The following is a 21,164-nucleotide window of genomic DNA, read 5'->3' on the forward strand; positions in this document are numbered from 1 at the left end:
CCCCCTCTGCGTGCCCTGTCTCTGTAGGTCAGGGGGCCGCAGTACAGGGGCGGACCCAGGGGAGGGGGGCAGGTTGCAGCGACCCCCCCCTCCCCGGGAACCGGCGGTGGGCGGGGTTTGAACCCCGGAAACGGTGGGGGGCCCCGGGTCTGTCCCTGGACCCCTGGTCAGTTGGAGCTGGGAAGGGGCCAGTTAAGGGTCGGGGGCTTGGGGAGAGGTGGGGGTGGGGAGCTGAGACTCGTACCCGGGACTGAGTGGGGCCCGGGCAGAAGCTGAGCACCCTGCGCCCGAGGAGCCCCCGTTGGCCTGGGGGGGCTGAGGGACTGAGCCCCCCAGAGCAGGACCTCCCCCTGGAAGGGCCGCGCCGCAGTCCGTGGGAGGGCCTCGCCCCCGGCGCTCCCCATCTCCACTCGCTGCTGTCCCGGCCTCCGCCGGAGGGAGGGGCCGAGCGCCCTCGGGGGGCCGTGGACCCCGGCGTTCTGAGCGTTCCGCGCCCCGCGCCGCCCGGCCCCCCCGCCGCCGATGGCCGCCGACCCGCCGGGAGCTGCCGAGAAGGGAGAGATGGCTCCCGGGACACGTGTGAGGTGGGTTCATGCGGCTCCTCCTCACCCCCAGACCTGGGCAGCTCCCACTCCCATTCATCCTCAGCCTGGCCTCTCCCTGCCTTCCCCGCCCCCAGCCTCACCCTCCCTTTGCTCCAAACTCTTCTCCAACCTCCTTCCTTATAACCTCCCAACCCTAGGGAACTGGCCTTCCTTCCCCGACCCTGCTGCCCCTTGCAGACCTCCCCCTCCATCCCCCGCCTCCCATCGCCGCCCTCTAGGCCCCTCCCCTGGAGTGCTGGAGGGCCCCATACCCTGTGGATGGTCTGGAAGTCCTTGGAAAGGGAGAAGCCTGGGGGAAGCAGGTCTAAGACTGGTTGGGAAGAGACCCCTCCAGGCTTGCAGAGTCCATGTGGGATTTCAGAGGATCTGGTTTCCATGGGCAGGAGAGCCCCAGGGATTCCAGACAATTAGGGATGAAAAGCAGCCTGGTAAGATGTGGGGTAGTGGGGGGGGTATCTAAAACCGAACCCACCTTGAATTTTGTTGAGATGTTAGGCTGGCTCGTAGAATCCCAGGGAACCCGGGAGATTACCCAGGCTGCTTGAGGGGATCCTCTTGGATATCTTGGAGCAGAAGGCTTTCTGTGCTGGCTGAGAAGGGTCACTTAAGCATCTTGGGGTGCCAGCCCTGGGAAGTTGAGAACACAGTGGGTCATTAGAAATGGAGAGAATCTCGTTAGAGTACCGAGATTTGAAAGGTTTGAATGACTGGGACCCATGAGAAGGAGAAAGGAGAGGGATAAAGAAAAGTGTGGTCTTTGCCCCCTGCCATCTGGAGGTAAATCTGTGACAGCATGGGATGTGTGGCTAACAGGTATGAGTTGGAAGCTCCCTGAGGTCATGCTGCAGACGGAAAGCCTTTTCCGGGAACCTGGGCTTGGGAGGTTAGAGGAGGGGCCCCAGTGAGTCTCCTTCCAGGGCTTGGGAATAGTAAGGCCAAGGGAATGTTAGAGGAGGGAGGTCCTGAGGAGTGGGAGTGGCCCTCTGCTCAGGACACGCACTAGAGGGCTGACCTTCTTGGAGGGTAGAAATAGAAGCTCTGCCCCTCCAGAAGTGCAGGGAGCTTGCGTCCAGGATTCTCTCAGGCCAGCTTAAGCGGGCCTGTCTGACCTTACCCTCATCTGCCCACAGCCCTCGGCGTTGCTGACGCCCCCAATGTCGTCGAGCAGCCGGGGGCCGGGGGCCGGAGCGCGCCGACGCCGAACCCGCTGCCGTCGCTGCCGGGCCTGTGTGCGAACTGAGTGCGGGGATTGCCACTTCTGCCGAGACATGAAGAAGTTTGGGGGGCCCGGGCGCATGAAGCAGTCGTGCCTGCTTCGGCAGTGCACTGCGGTGAGTACTGCCCCCACCCCGTGCCAGGTACCTCGAACCCCAGAGCACCATTAGTAGTATTGGTCCGAGTACTCTTGGGGTGTCTGGTGACTGCCCCCCGGGATGTACAGTACACACGGTGAGTCTTGCCCCCCATTCCTGGTATCTTGGAGCCCAGGTATAGACCCAGAGGGGGTCTACTGGGCTGCATCCCTGAATGTACCTTAGAGGCGCCATTTGCTCATTCAGCCACTTCCTGTCTTCCTTCACCAATTTATTTAAATGTCTGATTTTGTCTTTTTCACAAAGTGAGGTACCCGGAAGAATCTGCCTCAGGTCTATAGAAAGCTGAACCCCTGCTATAAACCCCTGCTATAAACCCCTGCCTGGGTATCTGTGCAAGAGGAACCCATCTCTACCGCCAGAGAATAGCTCTTGCCTTTGTCTGGCCTCTTTCACACACCACAAGTTTCTTGAACTTGAGGCCAGGACCCCCTTCTTGTGACCTTGAGCAAATCACTGAACTTCAAGTACCTTCTCTGTAAAATGTTTCTTTTGCCCAGTTGTACAGATTAGACCGTAGTGTGCTGTGAATGCCCTATTGAAAGGCCCACGACACAGCAGTTATCTGGGAAACGTGGTGTCTTCCATGCCTCCCTCACCTTTGAAGCAGCCCTGGGCACCAGAATGGCCGTACCTCAGGAGCCACGAGAACAGGCTTCATCCTCGGCACACATCCCTGCTCCTTCTCTTCCTGGTCCAGCCTCTCCTTCCGGCTTGCACTCTCACCCTTTTCTTCCTTTGTCCCCCAAGCCTTTGCCCCACTTTCTCATCCTTCTTCCTTGATCTGGATCCTCCGCCTTCAGCATCCCTGATAGGCCTCAATGTTCCCAATGTCCGCCCTGAAGTTACATTGTCTAGAGACTGCCGCCTTTTCCCCTTCATTCCTGATCTGGTCTCACTGTGGGCTCCAGATCACTCTTTGGACTGCCCACTGAACAACCTTAGAATTACCCCCAGGCTACAGTTCTGTTTTCTGTAACCCATTCCCAGCATCGTCATTTGCCTGTGGCCTCTTCTGCTCCAGGCCAGTTAAGTTTCAGGATCACATTTGGTCTGGCTCCTGTGCTGAAAATTCCAATAATGGCAGTAGCTATGTCTCCAACCCCCTCATGCTTTGTCTTGTTTTTTACAATGAGCTACAAAGGAAAGATTCCCTCACTTCATATTAAAGATGCTAAAGGTCATCCTGGCAATAGGACCAAGTTAAGGATTTGGCTGCAGGATCTGAACCTACCTACAGCTGACACCGAAGAAAATTTACCCTGTGGCTTGGTTTTGGGGGTCTCTGATGCCTCCTCTTTCCCAACAGCCCGTGCTCCCACACACAGCTGTATGCCTCTTGTGTGGGGAGGCAGGAAAGGAGGATACAGTGGAGGGAGAGGAAGAGAAATTTGCTTTGAGCCTCATGGAGTGTACAATTTGCAATGAGATCGTCCACCCTGGCTGCCTGAAGGTGATAACTCTGGGGTGGGCTGAACTATGGGGAGAAAAGAGGTAGGCCAGTATATCTGGGCGTATATTGGCACCTTCTGTTCATTGTTTGATCTCTTGCCTACAGATGGGAAAGGCTGAGGGTGTTATCAATTCAGAAATTCCCAACTGCTGGGAGTGCCCCCGATGTACCCAGGAAGGACGGACAAGCAAGGTAAAGCAGGGGCTGGGATAAGGGCAGGTGGGGGATCGGGAGCTAGGTGGGGCCTCATCCCCAGCTTACACCTTCCAGGATGCAGGTGAGGGGCCAGGGCGCCGTAGGGCTGACAATGGTGAGGAAGGCGCAAACCTAGGGGGTGGATGGAAGCTGACAGAGGAGCCACCACCACCACCACCCGTGCCCAGAAGAAAGGGACCTTTACCTGCTGGCCCTCCCGCTGATGATGTGCCTGGGCCCCCCAAACGGAAGGAGAGGGAGGCGGGGAATGAGCCCCCAACCCCAAGGAAAAAGGTGAGCGGAAGGGTGAGGTCTGTCCAGCACATGGGATTCTAGGAGCTGTAGTCTTAGTCTGGCATGTGCTTTGGTTCTGGAGCCAGGCCCTGATTGACCAGGAAGCGAGGCTTTGTGGGTTCCCCCAGAGATGTTTGGGAGTTGTAGTGGGAGCTGTGGGTGGAACATGTTCACTATGAAGAAGAAACGCAAGTGAGGGGTAACTGGTACAGGCCAGGAATCTGAGAGACCTGCAGGATTAGGGAGGAGCTACAGAGCATGCTCAAACTACTACAGAGGCGGAGGGAAGGGCCCGAAAGAGCCTGAGGGGGAAGAAAGGAGCTGAGGAGCATGCTCAGTAAGCCAACACACTGATTACAAGGTTAGTGTGCTGAGCAGTCTTCCTGGGATGGGGGCTTCTGGGATTTGTGGTCCAAGAAGAGGTCGTGGACCTTAGTTTGGTAGTCAGTAATGGTTTCTAATGGAGTTTCTTTCTTCCCCGTGTCTATCTCCTTGCCCTGGTAGGTGAAAGGAGGCCGAGAGAGGCACTTGAAGAAGGTGGGTGGAGATGCCTGCCTCCTCCGAGGAGCGGACCCAGGCAGCCCCGGCCTTCTGCCCCCCAGGGTTCTGAATCCGAGCCAGGCATTCTCATCCTGCCACCCTGGGCTCCCTCCCGAGAACTGGGAGGTGTGCCGGGGACCTCCTCCTTCCCCCTCCCACCCTTCCTTGCCCCACTCTCCGTAGGAGACTAAGATCTGTCCCTTCCTGCTCACTTTCTCTTGCCCGAACCCCACATGGTCCCTACGGACCCCTGGAAAGAGGTGGTGGGAAAATAGACAGGGTCCAGGTCATAGGAACCCCTGGTTTTCAGCAGCCACTGGACTGGCATCTGACCCACTTTTCTCAGTTTTCTAAGCCTAAGTGTAAAGAACTGAATTTATATTTCTATCAGATCACTGATTCTTTATATGGTCTTGGCAATTTGTTAGCTTCTCTAGGCTAACAAATGAGTTTTCTAATTTGTGAGATGAAGACAGTTACTTACCTTGCCTCTTCTCCCATCCCTCAGCACTAGATAAATACAAATAAAAGTAATGGGGCCCGGAGAAGTTAAAAGATGGGCCTAAGGTCACACGGCAAAGCTAAAATTCTGATACTACTCTGCTCTGGTAATCTGAACACAAGGTTCTGCCTGACTGTCCAGATCCTCTACCAAACATCAGTTTGTAACCATGGACAAGTCACTTAAGGTCTTATGTGCCGGGGAGGTTCGAGACAGGGTTTCTCTGTTGCTTTGGAGCCTGTCCTGGAACTCCCTCTGTAGACCAGGCTGGCCTTGAGTTTACAGAGATCCACCTACCTCTGCCTCCTGAGTGCTGGGATTAAAGGTGCTTGCCACCACTGCTCGGCTACTTAGTCTTTTTGAGCCTCATTCCGTTTCCTCCTGTCTAAAAGGAGTAGTATAAGTCGTCTCTATATTAGGTCACCGTGAGGACCTGACTCAGAGAGCAAGGAGACTCTACACTAAGAAAGAATTACTGTTTGTCCCACGTGTGGGCTTGTCTAGTCTAGCTGTTCTGTGTTGTAGATGGTGCAGCAGGACTTTCCATGTCACAGAATGGGAAGGCAAGCCAGCACACTCCACACAGGGTCTCCTCTGGGAGGTTCATGTGCAATTGACTAACCCACCAGGCTGCCTGGACTTTGAATCCCCACTGTAGATAAGGAAACTGAAGTCCAGAGAGGGACTGTTTAGGAACAATTAGGAACTCAGGGCTGTCTCCCAGGCTCCTTATCCTCTGGTGACTCCTTCTGGGTGAGTGGTTGGGAGAATCATTCTGGGCCCTTGTACAGCCTAACCTGTCTCTCTGCAGAAACCAAAGCCACCTATGGCCTCGACTGAGGGACCCGCAGCGCCATCCCCATCACCACAGAGGGAGAAACTGGAGCGTTTTAAGAGAATGTGCCAGCTGCTGGAGCGGGTGCCCGATACCTCCTCTTCCTCCTCGGACTCGGATTCTGACTCAGACTCATCTGGTACCTCGCTGAGTGAGGATGAAGCTCCGGGGGAGGCCCGGAACGGGCGGAGGCCAGCCCGGGGTAGCTCCGGAGAAAAGGAGAACCGTGGGGGTCGGCGAGCTATACGCCCTGGCAGTGGGGGACCACTACTCAGCTGGCCCCTGGGTCCTGCTCCACCACCACGGCCTCCACAATTAGAGCGGCATGTGGTACGCCCCCCTCCTCGAAGTCCCGAGCCTGACACTCTGCCTTTGGCTGCTGGATCCGACCACCCCCTGCCTCGGGCTGCCTGGCTTCGTGTCTTCCAGCACCTGGGACCCCGAGAGCTGTGTGTCTGCATGCGAGTCTGCCGGACTTGGAGCCGCTGGTGAGTGTCCAGGCAGGCCTGAGTTCCTTTGCTGCCGCGGGTCTTGCTTACTGGGTGTCTGATTCTCTCTGAATCTTGGCCTTCCTTGGTGTTTGTTGTAATGTGACCCTTTCACCGGGACTGAGCTCCCTTAACCCTCCCCCAGTGACTTAGTGGAGAAGAGATAGTGGAGCCCGGAGTGTGAATCTGGACCCTGTGACTCCAACTGTTTCCCTTTAGCTTTTACATACGTTGAGAGTTAGTATGTGCAAGTGTGGTGTCCAGAGGTGTCCACTTCTCACGATTTGAGATCCGTCTCCTGAGAACAGTTTAATTTGGTCCCAGCTTTACTAAGGTAGCCCTTGCCTTCTAAAGCAGCCACACTTGGGCCTCTTGAACCAGCCCATCCCTTCCCTCTTGAGCCCCCCCACCCCATCCTCCAAAACCTGGCCCCCCCTTCTGACCCTCTCCCAACAAGCTTCCTCCTCTGTCAGGCTCCCACAGTGTGCTGTTCCCTAATAGAGCACAAAGAGACCTTTGGCAAGTGGACAAGCTTTCATTATTTATTATCAGTTTCTGGGGGTGGGGACACATACTGAATATTGATTTTTATCTCCATATCCCCAGCACAGTACAAAAAGGCTGTATAGATTGATGTTCAAGAGATGTTTTACAAAGTAAGTTCAAACTTTTTCCCAGGACTGGGATTCTTGTCGGGGCTTCAACAATGTTGCATCTCCAGCCCTGGGAGGCTGAGGCAGGAGGAGCCTGAGTTGGAGGCCAGTCTTGGCTACATAATAATACTTTGTCTTAAAAAAAATAAAAAGCGTGGCCTGGCAGCACCATGCGGGTTGAGGCTCACTGAGGCTTGTAAGTTAAATTAGGGGCGAAATTAAAAATCCCACCCTCTTCCTTTGGGGCAGGATCTGGAGAGCTAGGACTTTGCCTTCTGGTGTCTGTGGAGCCAGAGAGGCTGGTATGCAAGAGCCGGAGGCAAATGTCTCTGGTCGACTGTTTGCTCCCCTGAGTTTATGCCCTCGGGCTAGTTCTTTAACTTCCTCATGCCTGCCTGTTTTCTGTTTTTATCTTCCCTCCTTTCTCTGCAGCAGGAATTGAACCCAGGGACTGGCGCATAGGTCAGTCCTCCCACCACCAAATTATATGCTGAGCCATCTTGCTTTTTATTTTTGAGACGAGCTCTCCAAACTGCATAGACTGGCCTTATGATCCTTTTACTCCCAAGTAGCTAGGATTACCAGTCTGCACCACCAGGCCTGGCGTCGTTTTCTTCACTTTTTTGTATAAAACCAGGATAACTGGGTGGTGGCGGCATACGCCCTTAGTCGCAGCATTCGGGGAGCAGAGGTAGGTGAATTCTGTGCGTTTGAGGCCAGCCTAGTCTATAGAGTTGAATTCCAGGACAGCCAGGGATACACAGAGAAACCCTGTCTCAACATTCCCCCCCCCCCAAAAAAAAAAAAAAAAAAAAAAAAAAAAAACAGTGTTCGGGAAGAGTCCATAGACTGCATACAGGCAGACACAGGCGTTGCTGAAGGTACCCACACCCTCTGAGATGTAGTTACTGGGGTGGTACTTGCTTGTCCGTGCCTTTTTGACTGAATCTATGCTGACATGGGATCCATAAAGAGACCTGTGGCTGGAAATGGACAAAAGCAGGGAGGCCATTGAGGTCATAGTGTTTCCCATCTTGGGCCCTGCAGCCTAGCCCATGGCTTTTGTCCATGGTGACTTATATCTCTTATGGCCTCTATTTCTCACTTGTAGTCTGGGAAGTATATTTTAACGTAGTTGGAGCTCAGGTCCCAAGAAGGATCAGCTCCAAGATGCCCTTGTGATTCAGGATACCAAAATCCAAACAGCTCCCTCTTTGTATATAGTCTAGTCAATCTCTGGATGACTTACAGTATCTAATACAAAGCGAATAATATATAGATAGTTACTTTACTGTGTTGTTTAGGGAATAACAAAACACGTCTCCTTCAGTACGTAAGCAATTTCTGTTTTGAATGTTTCCATCTGTGGGTGGTTGACTCCTTAAATGCGGAACCTCAGATACAGAAGCCAAGTCCTGCTTACCTTGTGGGACTTAATGAGGCGGTTCCTGCAGACCGCTCAGCAGAGTGCCTGAGGGGACTGAGCCTTAGCAAATGGTGCCTTCAGGTGAGAAAAACCTGTAAGGACAGAGCAGAGGCCTGTGGGGACCACAGTGGGGGCCTTATCAGGAAGCTCTGCCAGATCTCTGCTCTGAAGCAGGAGCAGTAGGGAGAGGGGTACAGATTGAGACTTTGGGGAAGAGGTGAGGAGACAGTTTTGTCGTCAATTCAGAATCCTCCTGCCTCTGTATTGCACCAACATGCCTGACCTAAGTGAGAAGGAATGGCACCTGGGCTTGGGGGTGCAGGTCTGTAATTTCACTGCTTGGGTGATTGAGGCAGAAAGACTAATGTCCAGGCCAGCCTTGGCAATTTATCAGACATTTCTCAAGATAAAAAGACTAGAAAAGCCGAGTGTGGTGGGGCACTCCTCGGGAGGCAGAGGCAGGTAGATCTCTGTAACTTGAGGCAAGCTTGGTTTACCCAGTGAGTTCCAGAACAGCCTACGTTTAAGAGAGGGGGAGGGGGGGGAGGAAAGGGTGGGGACTGGGGAGATAGTTCAGTTAGTAAAGTACTTGTTGTGAAGACCAAAGTTCCATCCCCAGAACCCATGTAAAAGGCCAGCATGAGACAAGAGAATTCCTGGGGCTTCCTGGCCAGCCAGCATAACCTGATCAACAAGCCCTGGTTCTGGGAAGAGACCCTGTGTCAGAAAAACAAGGGGGGTGGGGGAGCAGCTGGAGAGATGGCTCCTGAGTTAAGAGCAAGCATGGCTCTAGCAGAGGACAGCAGTGTGGAGTTGTGACTTAGGGTAGAGCGCTCATTTATCGCGGTCCTGGATCAAGCCTTCATACTGCAGAAGAGCGGCTTGGACGTGCTGACTCATTGGCTGTGAAGACGCCATTGTGAGTGCCAACTCAGTGTGACCCAGAAGCCTGGGCAGGAGGCAGTGGGATTCCTGAAGCTTGGTATCTCAGTGGAGAGTGAACTCAGATTTGATCTCTTTGGTTGAAAAACTTGTGAACCAGTCAGAGGCCACTGCTGAGGAAGTAAGGTCTGGCGCTGCCGTGAGAGTTTAGATAGAGCAGTGTGTTCTCCACCTTCCTGATGCTGCAGACCCCCAACCATAAAATTATGTCTGCTGCTACTTTGTAACTGTAGGTTTGCTACTGTTATGAAACAATGTAAATATCTGTTTTCCAGTGGTCTTAAGCAACCCCTGCGAAAGGGTCTCAGCCCACAGGTTGAGATCTGCTGTGATAGGGAGCAAGAGGCGGGACATGAGTGTGAGCTAGAGAAAACAACCCAAGAATTTGGGAGATCAAGGTGGGTCCTACAGAAAGGGAGACCCAGGAAGGAAGGGATGCCGAGCAGTGGTGGGTGTTAATGGGAGGTCACAGGAGATCCGTGACCAAAGGTGACAATTGGCTTTGCTATCAGAAGGGCTAGTGGAGGGCTAGTGGACTGCTTGCCTAATATGCAAAAGATCTGGATGTCTCCATCCATACACACACACACACACACACACACACACACACACACACACACACAAAACCTTGCTATTCCTGACTGTGCTTAGAGGCGGAAGAGCCAAAGCCAGAGTCTGCCATTAGCTTCAAGTGAGGGACTTGGTCTAGTGATCCTGCTTAGCCCCTGGTTTCCCAGAAGGTGTCTGGCATTCCCTAGCTGCTAAGGCAGCACGGAGTGAATGAGCATAAAGGAAGAATGGGTGTGGGAAGAGGTAGAGAGGGTGTAGCTGGAGAGGGTTGTAAGCGGGAGAGCAGGCAGTTGCAGGCTTTCCTGTCTGGTGGCTTTGATTATTTAGAACTGGGAAGCAAAGGGGCGGGCAGGGGAGTTGTGGAGGAGGTGTTGATGTACCAGGTAGACATTGCAGTTTTCAAGGACGTGGGCAGAGAAGGAAGTAGGAAGGACTGGCTCGTGGTCAAGGCTGGCTGGTGGGAGACTGGAGGACAGTGGAGTTTAGGAATCCCAGAAAGCTTTTAGAAAGGGAAAGCTAGCTGTGGCTTGTGTCCTCTGAGAGAGCGCTCGGGGCTGGCCCAGCACTATCCCCAGGACCTTCTGCAAGATGAAGTTTGAAACTGCAGTGGAGGACAGGGGAGTGTGGGCTGGGCTGGAGTCAAAACAGGGCTATCCATGCTTACCTATTCAAGAGTCCTCAGCTGAGCGCTGGTGGCACACACCTTTAATCTCATAATCCCAGAACTCAGGAGGCAGAAGCAGGTGGATCTCTAAGTTCGAGGCCAGCCTGGTCTACAAAGTGAGTTCCAGGACAGCCAGAGCTACACAGAGAAACCCTGTCTCGAAGAAGAAAAGGAGAAAGAAATAGAACGTGTGTGTCTCTTAAGTGTCACTCCTCTCTTAAGTGTCACTTTTCTCAGTGTCACCTCCCCAGCTTGAAAGACATCTATGGTTCTCTGTCACCTCCAACCAGTCCGCAGTTCCACTGGACATGTGCCGGGCCCCAGGGAACCCTTCCTGTGCTGCTCCCTTTGCTGCTGTAACAAGCCTTTGAAGTCAAAACTCTTACCCCATTTTATGGCTTGGGAAATAGAGGCCCAGAGAGGTCTCCCCAAGTGTGGAGGTGGAAGGCCCGGGGTTTAGCCCTCCCCAGCTTAAACAATTCACCTCTGGTTCTGTGCCTGTGACTTCCCTACTGCCACCCTGGCTTCCTTGGTGGCCTCCATCCTGACTTTTTCCATTCAGGATCCAGGCTCCATCCACTTAATACCTGTGAGTCCTTGAACGAGGTTTTGTTTTTCATTTATTTATGTGTATGTGTGTGCTTGTGTGCGTTTATATGCACTAAAGGCGTGCGTGAGCGTGTTGGATCCCCTGGAACCAGAGCTTCAGGCAGTTGTAAGCTGCCATGTGGATTCTGAGAACCAAACCCAGGTCCTCTGCAAGAGCGGGAGGTGCTTTTTACTGCTAAGCCCTCTTTCTGGCTCTGGAGTACATTTATTAACCTCTCTGGGACTTATTTTTCTTAACCGAACAAAGGGGGTGATAATCATCTCCCAGGGATGGTGTGGACTTAGATGCGTAGTGCAAAGAACAGAACGTGATACATAGTAATCCTTGAATAAACACCTGCTGTCAGGCCTGTAGTCAGCAGCACCATTATGTTAGGGGGAATTTTCTTCATTCTGGAGTTTTCCAGAGCTGCCGTGTCGTCCTGCCTTTGTCCACCTTTCCCTTTCTGGAGTGAGAATATTTCTTCACAGCCTCAGCTCCAGCATTGTTTTTACGGGATGTTCCCTGCTCCTGGTCTCTGGGCTGAGACCATCTTGGTCTTCCCCAGTGGATACTCCTATCAATAGGACCTCAGCAGTTGTTGGCTGCCACACTGAGGTCTAGTCTCGGTGTCCTGGGCCTTACTGCAGGGGGATGAGTTGACTCCAGCCAAGAGACTTCCTAAAGTTCAGAGTTGAGCCTTGAAGGGCCTGGGAGAGTTGGCTTTCTAGCAACAAAGAAGGTGCCAGAGTATGCTGGCCGTAGCTGGCTGGCTTTTGTGGAATATAATACAGAACCAAAACTGGGGACCTCTGAGTACCCTCAAATTGGGATTTTCTTTCCAAGTATTGTCAGTCCAGGAGGCCTTCAAGGAGAGGAGCTGTTGAGCTAGGACTCAAGGCTTCTGGTGTAGCAGGAGGGCAGAGCAGCAGGGGAAGAGGCTGGCTAGAAGATGGATGTGCTGTTGGTTTCTTCTTTGAACTGGAGGGGTGTGCTTAGTGGCTGAGGCCGGGGAGGAGAGGAAAGACTGGGAGGTGGAGGACCGACTGGAACCTTTGCTGAAATGCAGTTGCTGTGGAGTGCTGGCAAGGTTTTGTTTTCTGTTTTTATTTTGAGTCAGGCTCTGGCTCCACTGCTCAGTGTGACCGCAAACTCCTTAGCTGAGTGATCCTCCTGCCTCAGCCTCCTGAGCAGCTAGGGCTACCAGCATGTGCTTTGTGCCCAGTTATCTGACCCTTTAAGTAAAGCAAAACTAAATCGGTTGGGTTTTCCAAAGGAAGTCTGTTGGGTGCCGCTGCATCTTTCAACACCTGCTAACTGGCTATAGTTTTTTTTAAGTACTTTACAGTCATAGCAATTCCTGACTGGAATGTAATAGTTTTCATTGTATTTATTTAAATTTCATTTCTTTACTGACTTTTTCATTCTATTTATTTATCTGTTGGTGTGTGTGTGTATTTGGTGTGTGTGTCTGTCTGTCTCTTGAGGGGCTGGAGGTGGGTGAAGTAGACGAGGTGGCATGCTGGGACCCAAATTCTGTCATCAGGCCTGTCACCAGCATTTTCACCTTCTGAGTCACTGGTTGGTGACAATGTCCCACTGGCCTTTAAATGTTTTCTTATTTGGGAAGAGGTGTGGTTTTAGAGGATGACTGAAGTCAGCTCTCTGCACCTTCACGTGGGTTCTGGGGACAGAACTCAGCAGGTCACCCGGCTTGCGTGGCGAGCATTTTACTGACCAAGCAGCTATAGCCTTTGTGTCTATTTTAAGTTACACATTTCTGTGAACCACTGTTGTCTGTTTTTTGTTTTGTTTAAGACAGGGTCTCGTTTAGCTGAGGCCAGCCTTGAATTCCTGAGTCTTGTCTCCTACCTTAAGTGCTAGAATTGCAGGCATGCATCTCTACTCCCAGCACAACATTGGTTGGTTTTGTTTTTGTTTTTCAAGACAGGGTTTCTTTATATTCTGGCTGTTTTGGAACTGACTCTGTAGACCAGGCTGGCCTCGAACTCACAGATCCACCTACTTCTGCCTCCTGAGTGCTGGGATTAAAGGTGTATGCCACCGCTTTTGTTTTTGGAGGCAGGGTCTCTCTACAAAGCCCTGTCTGTCCTGGAACTCATTATATAGACCAAACTCACAGAGGTCCACCGGCCTATACCTCCTGAGTGTTTAAAGGCATGCGCCATCATGCCTGGCCCACCTCAAATTCTAAAGTAGCCTAGACTAGTGGGTTCCAAACCAGTTTGGGCTACAAAGTGAGTTCAGACCAGCCTGGGCTACAGTGTGATATCCTTTCTCAAACAAACCTAAAAAGGTAAACCCATGTTATACACAGAAATAGACAGATAGCAAGATAGATCAAGGACATAGTAATCCCTCTTCCAGCCTAAGGCTCCCAGTGCTCATCCCCAGCCTGCGGCTCTGCCTGCATATCTAGTTCAGTGGGAATTCCCTGGCTTGCCTTTGAATACTACAGAAGACAGTGGAGTCTCGTGGAGGAGCTTCAGGAGAGCTGGGGAAGGTTACTTAATTGGCGAGCCTTCCATTCGCTGTGTGGTGGACTTGTCGAATCTTTGGAATGCTGGAGTCGGACTTGTTTGCCTTTGGAGTCTGTGTGTTTGCGTTTGTTTCCCAGTGCCTGGGACCCACTAGGCCTTCCGTAAATAGTGAATAAATGCAGAATGGCAGATGAGTTGTTGCAGGAGCGCATGTAGTGGCAGCCTGGCTTGATGTCAACACGTGCAGTAACTAACCTGGACTTCACACCTGCCTTTAGTGCGTTGGATGCTAGGGTCCAGAGGTGAAAAAGGCCAAATCTATGCCTTGACATCCTAGTGATGCAAACTCCATAATCCAACAGACGGAAAATATCGGGGCTGTAAGTCCAGACAGAGTAAGCTGCCAAGTTCCTGTGAGCTATCATAACTTAGGGAGAGAAGTCAAGGAGCCCAGAGGTAGAGTCTGGGGGCTGCTCTCAGATCCCTTTGGCATTAATTACATCAAATAATGTGTATGGAATTTGTAGCTATCTGGCAAGCACTTTATAGGTTGTAAGGTCCATGAACTGTAATTACTTCATTTGATCTCAGCCCTGCAAGCAGCCTGAATCACTATCTTCCGTTTGTAACTGAAGTCTTCCTAACTCAGGGAGAGGAGTGGACTTGCCCAGGGTCTTGCTTCCAGTTAGCAATGAGGTGGGGTCCTAAGTCCAGTCCTTTGGCTGGAGCCAGAAGATTCTTGTCATCCATGGGACTAGCTCTGGTGAGTGTTGACATTGTGGGTTCCTTGAGAATTGTGGCTGAGGACTCTGTCTCCTCCCTGTGGCTGGCAGGTGCTATGACAAGCGTCTGTGGCCTAGGATGGACCTAAGCAGGAGGAAGTCGCTGACCCCACCCATGCTTAGTGGGGTTGTCCGCCGCCAGCCCCGAGCTCTGGACCTCAGCTGGACAGGTGTCTCCAAAAAGCAGCTCATGTGGCTTCTGAACCGACTGCAAGGTAGGGAGGGCTGGTGGTGAGTCAGGATGGGGTGAGCACAAAGCAGGATGCCCCATGGAGTTCCAGCACCTGCTTCCTGACCTTGTTCCTAGGCCTGCAAGAGTTGGTGCTTTCTGGGTGCTCCTGGCTTTCCGTCTCTGCCCTGGGCTCAGCCCCACTGCCGGCATTGCGGCTCTTGGATCTCCGTTGGATTGAAGATGTCAAAGACTCCCAGCTTCGTGAGCTGCTGCTGCCTCCACCAGACACTAAACCAGGTCTGACCAGCACGTGTTCCTTTGTAGATGGCTTAGGTAAAGTGGAGGGGGAGGGTAGCTCTGAAGGCCCTTGTGACATGCCAAGCCTTAGCACAGGAATGGAAGAAAAGAGGACTTTGAATAGGAAGGCCTGTCTTCCCATTTTCATTCCCTCGAGATGCTGCTGTGTGCCAGGAGCTGAGTCTCAAAAGCACAGGGAAGGAAAGGCCCAATGAGAGTAGTGGTGCTCAGACATCCTCCCGCCCCAGTACTCTTCCTACCAGAGCCAAGAAGACCACCCAGCGGTCCCATGCTCTAACTTGTTTTCTCTCGCTCTGAATAAAGACCACTTTTTTGTTTTCCATGCCTAGGGCACACAACACCCTGTGCATGTTAAGCCATCACTCTACCATTGAGCTTACAGCTTTTGTTGTTACTGTGGTTTTACACAGTGTCTTATTATGTAGACCAGGCTGGCCTCAAACTCACAAGGGACCAGCTTGCTTCTGTCTCCCATGATGGAATTAGTGTGAGCCACCACACTTGACCATTTCTTGGTTTTTGGTTTTGAGACAGGTTTTGAGGCCAGCCTAGACTGGCCTGGACCTGTGATAGTCTGCCCCTGAGTACTGGGTTCATACACGTGGATCACCATCCTTGAATAAAACCAGTATTTTTCACTGTGGTAGCTGAGGGCTGGCTCAACTGATCTCCTGCCTCATACCATCCCTGTATGTTGGCTACTTCAGCCTGGCCAAGTTCTCTCCAATCCTGGGGCCTTTTCCTTCCCCTGTCATCTTCACCTCTTATGCCGGACCGTTCTTCATCTAATTAACAGTATCTTTTCAAAATTCTTTAGAGGAGAAGACATGACACTTTGTTCTTCATCTAATTAACAGCGTCTTTTCAAAATTCTTTAGAGGAGAAGACATGACACTTTGTTTTGTTTTACATTTTACATCTCTGAAGCCATGAATTCATGGGGAAGAGGTTTCAGCACACACAGGTTCTTTCTATTGACTCTCAGCAGAGCAGGGCAGGCTGGGTCTTCAATGGAACCTAAATTCCTTTTTTTTTTTTAAGATTTACTTACTTATGTATACAGTGTTTTGTCTGCATGTATTCCTGCAACCAGAAGAGAGTACCAAATCTCATTACAGATAGTTGTGAGCCATCATGAGGTTGCAGGGAATTGAACTCAGGACCTCTGAAAGAGCAGCCAGTGAGTGCTCTGAACCTCTGAGCCATCTTTCCAGCCTGGAACCCAGATTCTTTACTCTTCGTCTTCCTTCTTTTTCTGATCATTTCTTCCATTTCAGGAGCTGTCTTAGCTAAAGGCTCACTTCTATGACATACACTAATGGGCCCTGCCCTTTTCCCCACAAGTTCTAAATGACCTTTCTTCCCTCTGGCGGACTTGGCCTGTGGCCAGTCTGTAAATGTGTTCCTCCTCTAGGCTGTGAGCTATTTGGAGGGGAGAACTCAGGGCTTGCCGAGTTGAATGCCCACAGAGGAAGTAATGGAAGCAATGTTTGGGTGCCAGACCTTAGTGGCACCAACAGCCTTGATGTTGCCATTCATTGTCAGGGTAAAGTAAGCGTGGGTTTTCACAAAAAAAAAAAAAAAAACAAAAAAAAAACCTCTGATCTATACTGAAATGTCACTTTTAGGGGCTGAAGAGGTGGCTCGGTGACTGCTTTTCCACAGGAACTTTGAATCCTGGTACCCACATAGTCGCTCACAACCATCTGTGACTCAAGTCCCAGGGCATCTAGTACCCTTTTCTGACTTCCTTCGGCACTGTACACAGATAGCATACCTGCAAGCAAAATACCCATACATTTATTAAACCATTTAGCTGAACAGTGGTGGTACATACCTTTAATCCCAGCAATCGGGAGGCAGAGACAAGCCAGCCTGATCTATAGAGTGAGTTCCAGTGAGGCTACATGGAGAAACCCTGTCTGAAAAACAACACAGCAACAACAAAAGATATCCTTTTCGTATTGTTAGTCATTTTCTGACAGCTTTAAGCCAGGCTGGGTGTGGTGGCCCACCTTGTAGTCCTAGCTTCTGAGACAGAAGCAGGGAATAATGTACCCTTGAAGCCAGCCTAAGCTAAAATTAAGATTCTATCTTAAAAATAAATTTTAAATAAAGAGTAATAATTCTAACTGAAGCCTAGTAGTCCATTCCTGTGATTTGAGCTACTCAGGAATTTGAGGCAGGAGTATCAGGAATTCAGGGCAAGCCTAGGCAGCTTAGAAAGTGGTCTTAGAAAGTAAATAAGGACACTGCTTATCGGAGAACGTTCACCTAGTGTGCATGAGGCTGTAGGTTCGACCCTGACTCCCCCCCCCCCCACACACACACTGCTTAGTGGAGAATGTTCACCTAGCGTACATGAGGCTGTAGGTTTGACCCTGATTACCCCCCCCACACACACACACACAATTTTCAGCAGTGTGCAGATGCCACAGGACAGTTTTGGAAACTTGCCTTGTTAGTCTATGACATATGATGTTTTTCTCAGAGTCAGGCTGGTGCCTGGCAGGTGATGGCCTTGTGATCAGGGTCCTGGCCGTGTGACTTCTTAAGCATGTGCTCTTGGACAGGTGATGTTGTGATCCGAGCCCTACGGTTCTCACCTGGTGATAGAGGTGATCAAAATAGGGACTTGGCTTCCTTTTTAAAGCTTTTTCATTTTTCTTCTTTAAAATTATATGTATATATCTGTTGATGGGTATATGCACATGAGTGCAGATGCTCATATAGGTCAAGGTGTCAGGTGCCCCCAGAGCTTCAGATACAGGTGGCTGGGAGCCTTCTGATGTGGGTGCTAGGAATTGAATTCAGGTCCTCTGGAAGAAGAGTGTGTATGCCTAACCACTGAGCCATCTCTGAAGTCCCAAGGCTTGGCTTCTTTATTTGTTTGTTTGGTTTTGGTTTGTTTTTTGAGACAAGGTTTCTCTGTAGTTTTGGAACCTGCTCTGGAACTCTTTCTGTAGACCAGGCTAGCCTTGAACTCACAGAGATCTGCCTGCCTCTGCCTCCCCAGTGCTGGGACTAAAGGCCTGTGCCACCACCGCCTGACCAGGGCTTGACTTCTTAGAGTGTAGTTTCAGGCCCAGCAGTGTTACCACAAGAGAATTTGAAAGAAAAGTAAACCTGAAATCTTGGACCTCATGCTAGACCTGCAGCCGTGTGGAGTGGGAGAACACTGACCTCTCCCCTGGAGACAGAAGAACAGGGGGCCTCTGGACTCATTCTGCAGTGGCCTGCAGTCTTTTGAGCATAGGTCATTTCATCAGGGTTTGTAGACAGAGCCATTTTTGGAATGTAGCTTCTGAGTGCGGTAATAGAGTTAGGTTCAAAGCGGAAGCAAAGATAGGAATCAGTGTTCTATCAGGAAGTTATCCTGTCCTACTTAGTTTCCTATCGCTGTGATAAAACATCATGACTAAAGGAACTTGAAGAGGAAAGGGTTCATTTCTTTTCATTATAAAGTCAGAGTAGGAAATTCACGGCAGAAACTAAAGCAGAGCCCCTAGAAGTATACTGCTTACTGGCTTGCTCTCCATGGCTTGCTCAGCTTGCATCTGTTATACCCAGGTCTACTTGCCCAGGTGGTGTCGCCCACAGCCAACTGGGTCCTTCCACATCAGCCATTCATAGGAACACACCACACAGACTTGCATGGAGGCCATTCTTCAGTTGACAGTCTCTCTTTGAAGATGATTCTAGCTTGTGTCAAGCTGACAAAGATAAAAACAAAAAAACCTAACCAGCACATACCTCCAAGAAGATTTCGAGTAGAGGAGAGAGCAATATTATCCCTTTTGTGTTTGAGAATGGTTCCTTGATACCAGAAAGTAAATCAGGCATAGTAGCATCCGGGAGGTAGAGGCGGCAGAATCTTGCTAGCTTGAGGCCAGGGAGGTCCGGCCAGCCAGAGTGAAACACAGCAAGGGTGTGGGAGGATGTCTGCCCTCAGACCTGGTTCCTGGTGGAGAAGAAACGAGAGGAGTTGAAGCGCGACTGTTGTTGAGCCAGAATCTGACCTCACTGGTCATGGGGCGAGTGGCGGGGTGCTGTTGGTTGGATTATTATAAAGTTGCTGAGCATCCTACTGGGGACAGAGCAGTGGGCAAAAGTTCTTGCTTTTTTGGAACTGACATTTTTATGTAGGGAGAAAAAGATCCCTGAGGAAAAAAATGTATTCAGTGCATCAGATACTGGGGTGGGGGTCATGAGAGGAATGTTAAGACTTAGCTCTCACGGGAGGCTCCCTGGGGAGATAGGAGCAGCGGTCATCTGACGTTGGGTGCTATGGGTGTTGGGAAGAGCAGGTCACGCAGAGCAGCAGGGGGGCGGCTCATGCTGGGGGCAGGTGTGGGGCAGACAGTGGAGAGCATGAGGGTAATGGCCAGGGCAGGAGGAACCTTGGGTACTAAATTCTACTTTGTCTGCCCAGGGCAAACGGAGAGCCGAGGTCGACTGCAGGGAGTGGCAGAACTTCGCCTAGCTGGCCTGGAGCTCACTGATGCCTCCCTGAGGCTCCTGCTGCGCCATGCTCCCCAGCTCAGTGCCCTGGATTTGAGTCACTGCGCCCATGTCGGGGACCCAAGTGTCCACCTCCTCACGGCTCCCACTTCCCCTCTCCGAGAGACACTGGTGCACCTCAATCTCGCTGGTAAGTGGGATCCCCTGTATGCCTTGCTTGCCTGGTGGTGTGGGTTCCCTGTGTATTGCCTACTACCGACCCTAGTCTCAGCGGTACCACCTTATCCCAGGATGCCACCGCCTCACGGACCACTGCCTTCCACTGTTCCGTCGCTGCCCACGTCTTCGCCGCCTGGACCTACGCTCCTGCCGCCAGCTCTCACCTGAAGCTTGTGCCCGGTTGGCAGCTGCTGGACCCCCTGGCCCCTTTCGCTGCCCAGAAGAGAAGCTACTTCTCAAGGACAGCTAGTTGGGTGCCTGTATTCCCTTCCCCCAGGACTCCACACGAGCGCCTGGACCTGGCGCCTTCATTTCACCCCCTGTTGGGAGGCCAGGTTATTTTTCTTCATGACTTGGCTCTCCGCTAAGTTTAATGACTTGGGATTCCTGCCCAGGGACTTGAGCCAGCCTTCCCCTTCTCTCCCACCTGCACTGATATCTCTGGGGGTCTTTGCTTCCCATCTCTCCTTTCCACCTGCTTCATTGTCCGTCCCCTTGGGAGAGTGGGTCAAGGGGTACTGGGGAGGTGCTGAGCCAGAGGGATGGTGGGGGGGCCGTGAAGGCGCAAGTAGGGAAGAATGAGGTATCTTGGTATCTTGGTAAATGGTATCTTGCACACAGGATACTGGGAGCCAGGGGGCTGGGGAGGTGAAGAATAGGTGTGGGGAGGGCAGAAAGCAGACCAACAACGGTTCATGGAACAAAGACCAGTTGGGTGGGATGGGGGGCCAAAAAGGGGAACCAGAGGAGCAATTGAGGATCCAGGTATCGGATAGGGGGCTCTAGAAGCCAGGAAATGCCAGGACATGGGCCTGGGAGAGGAGCAGATAGGGGGATAGTACCCTCTCTGTGGGGTTACCCCTCGCCCCTTCCTTCCACCCAGATTTTAGTTCTTTTCCTCGCCCGGACTCCTTGAACGTCACTGAAAATGGCAGCTATTGCAAGGAGTAGGGGCCATGGGCCTACCTGTTGTTCTGCTCATGGCCCAGGGGAGTGGCGAGGGGTAGCCCAGACCCCTGCCTGGCTCTCTACACAATACTTGAACATTCATCTGTACTGAAGTGTTACTTGAACCGGGGGAACCTCGGACCTGGGGGAGTGTGACGTGAGGGGACCGGCTTGACCAAGACTGAGCTAGTGGGTACCCAGTTTGGACTTCCCACCCCCAGCTCTCTTGCTTTACTGTCTTGAACAGCTCCACCCCTCCGACCTGAGTTGGGGTGGGGGATTTCAGCTTAAAGATGGGCAAGATGGGACTTCTCCAGTTTGGCTCTTCCCATTCTTTCATCGTCATGGAAACTGTGTCCCATTTGCCCAGGGAACTGCCATTCCTGGTTGCCGTGGAAATAGCAGCCAATGGACACCTCCGGAAATCAGTGCTAAGACTGGAACTGGTCCCTCTTAGTTGCTGTGGGAACTTAGTAACAGACCCTTGGCACCTCCCCTCTCTCCACCCCTTTTCTTCTTTCAGTGTGGGGGTGGGGTCTCAAGAGCCTGAGGGAGGAGTCGGGTCCAGGTCCCATTCAACTTAGGCCAGGGGGAACTGGATTGTACCACATGGGGGTGGGGGGAGGGGAATCTA

At 51.7% G+C, this 21,164-nt stretch overlaps 1 protein-coding gene across 1 annotated transcript; it reads left to right on the forward strand.

Moving 5' to 3' along the window:
* Positions 1 to 514: 514 nt before the first annotated feature.
* On the forward strand, positions 515 to 21,133 carry Fbxl19 (F-box and leucine rich repeat protein 19). Its single transcript, XM_013347963.2, has 11 exons — positions 515 to 584; positions 1,736 to 1,936; positions 3,288 to 3,431; positions 3,537 to 3,623; positions 3,702 to 3,920; positions 4,425 to 4,457; positions 5,774 to 6,285; positions 14,464 to 14,627; positions 14,720 to 14,881; positions 19,335 to 19,553; positions 19,654 to 21,133. The coding sequence occupies exons 2-11, from the start codon at positions 1,760 to 1,762 to the stop codon at positions 19,830 to 19,832; spliced, it is 1,896 nt and encodes a 631-aa protein (XP_013203417.1). The 5' UTR covers positions 515 to 584; positions 1,736 to 1,759; the 3' UTR covers positions 19,833 to 21,133.
* The last annotated feature ends 31 nt before the right edge of the window (positions 21,134 to 21,164 follow it).

This window comes from Microtus ochrogaster, chromosome 8 (genome assembly GCF_000317375.1).
Source record: "Microtus ochrogaster isolate Prairie Vole_2 chromosome 8, MicOch1.0, whole genome shotgun sequence".
Lineage (NCBI taxonomy): Eukaryota > Metazoa > Chordata > Mammalia > Rodentia > Cricetidae > Microtus > Microtus ochrogaster.

Excerpts from the sequence above, each read along its gene's own strand:
- Fbxl19 (XM_013347963.2), top strand. The coding sequence starts at position 1,760 with ATGTCGTCGAGCAGCCGGGGGCCGGGGGCCGGAGCGCGCCGACGCCGA. Across the intron at positions 3,921-4,424 it reads CCCCAACCCCAAGGAAAAAG|GTGAAAGGAGGCCGAGAGAG; the intron begins GTGAGCGGAAGG and ends TTGCCCTGGTAG. Across the intron at positions 6,286-14,463 it reads TGCCGGACTTGGAGCCGCTG|GTGCTATGACAAGCGTCTGT; the intron begins GTGAGTGTCCAG and ends TGTGGCTGGCAG.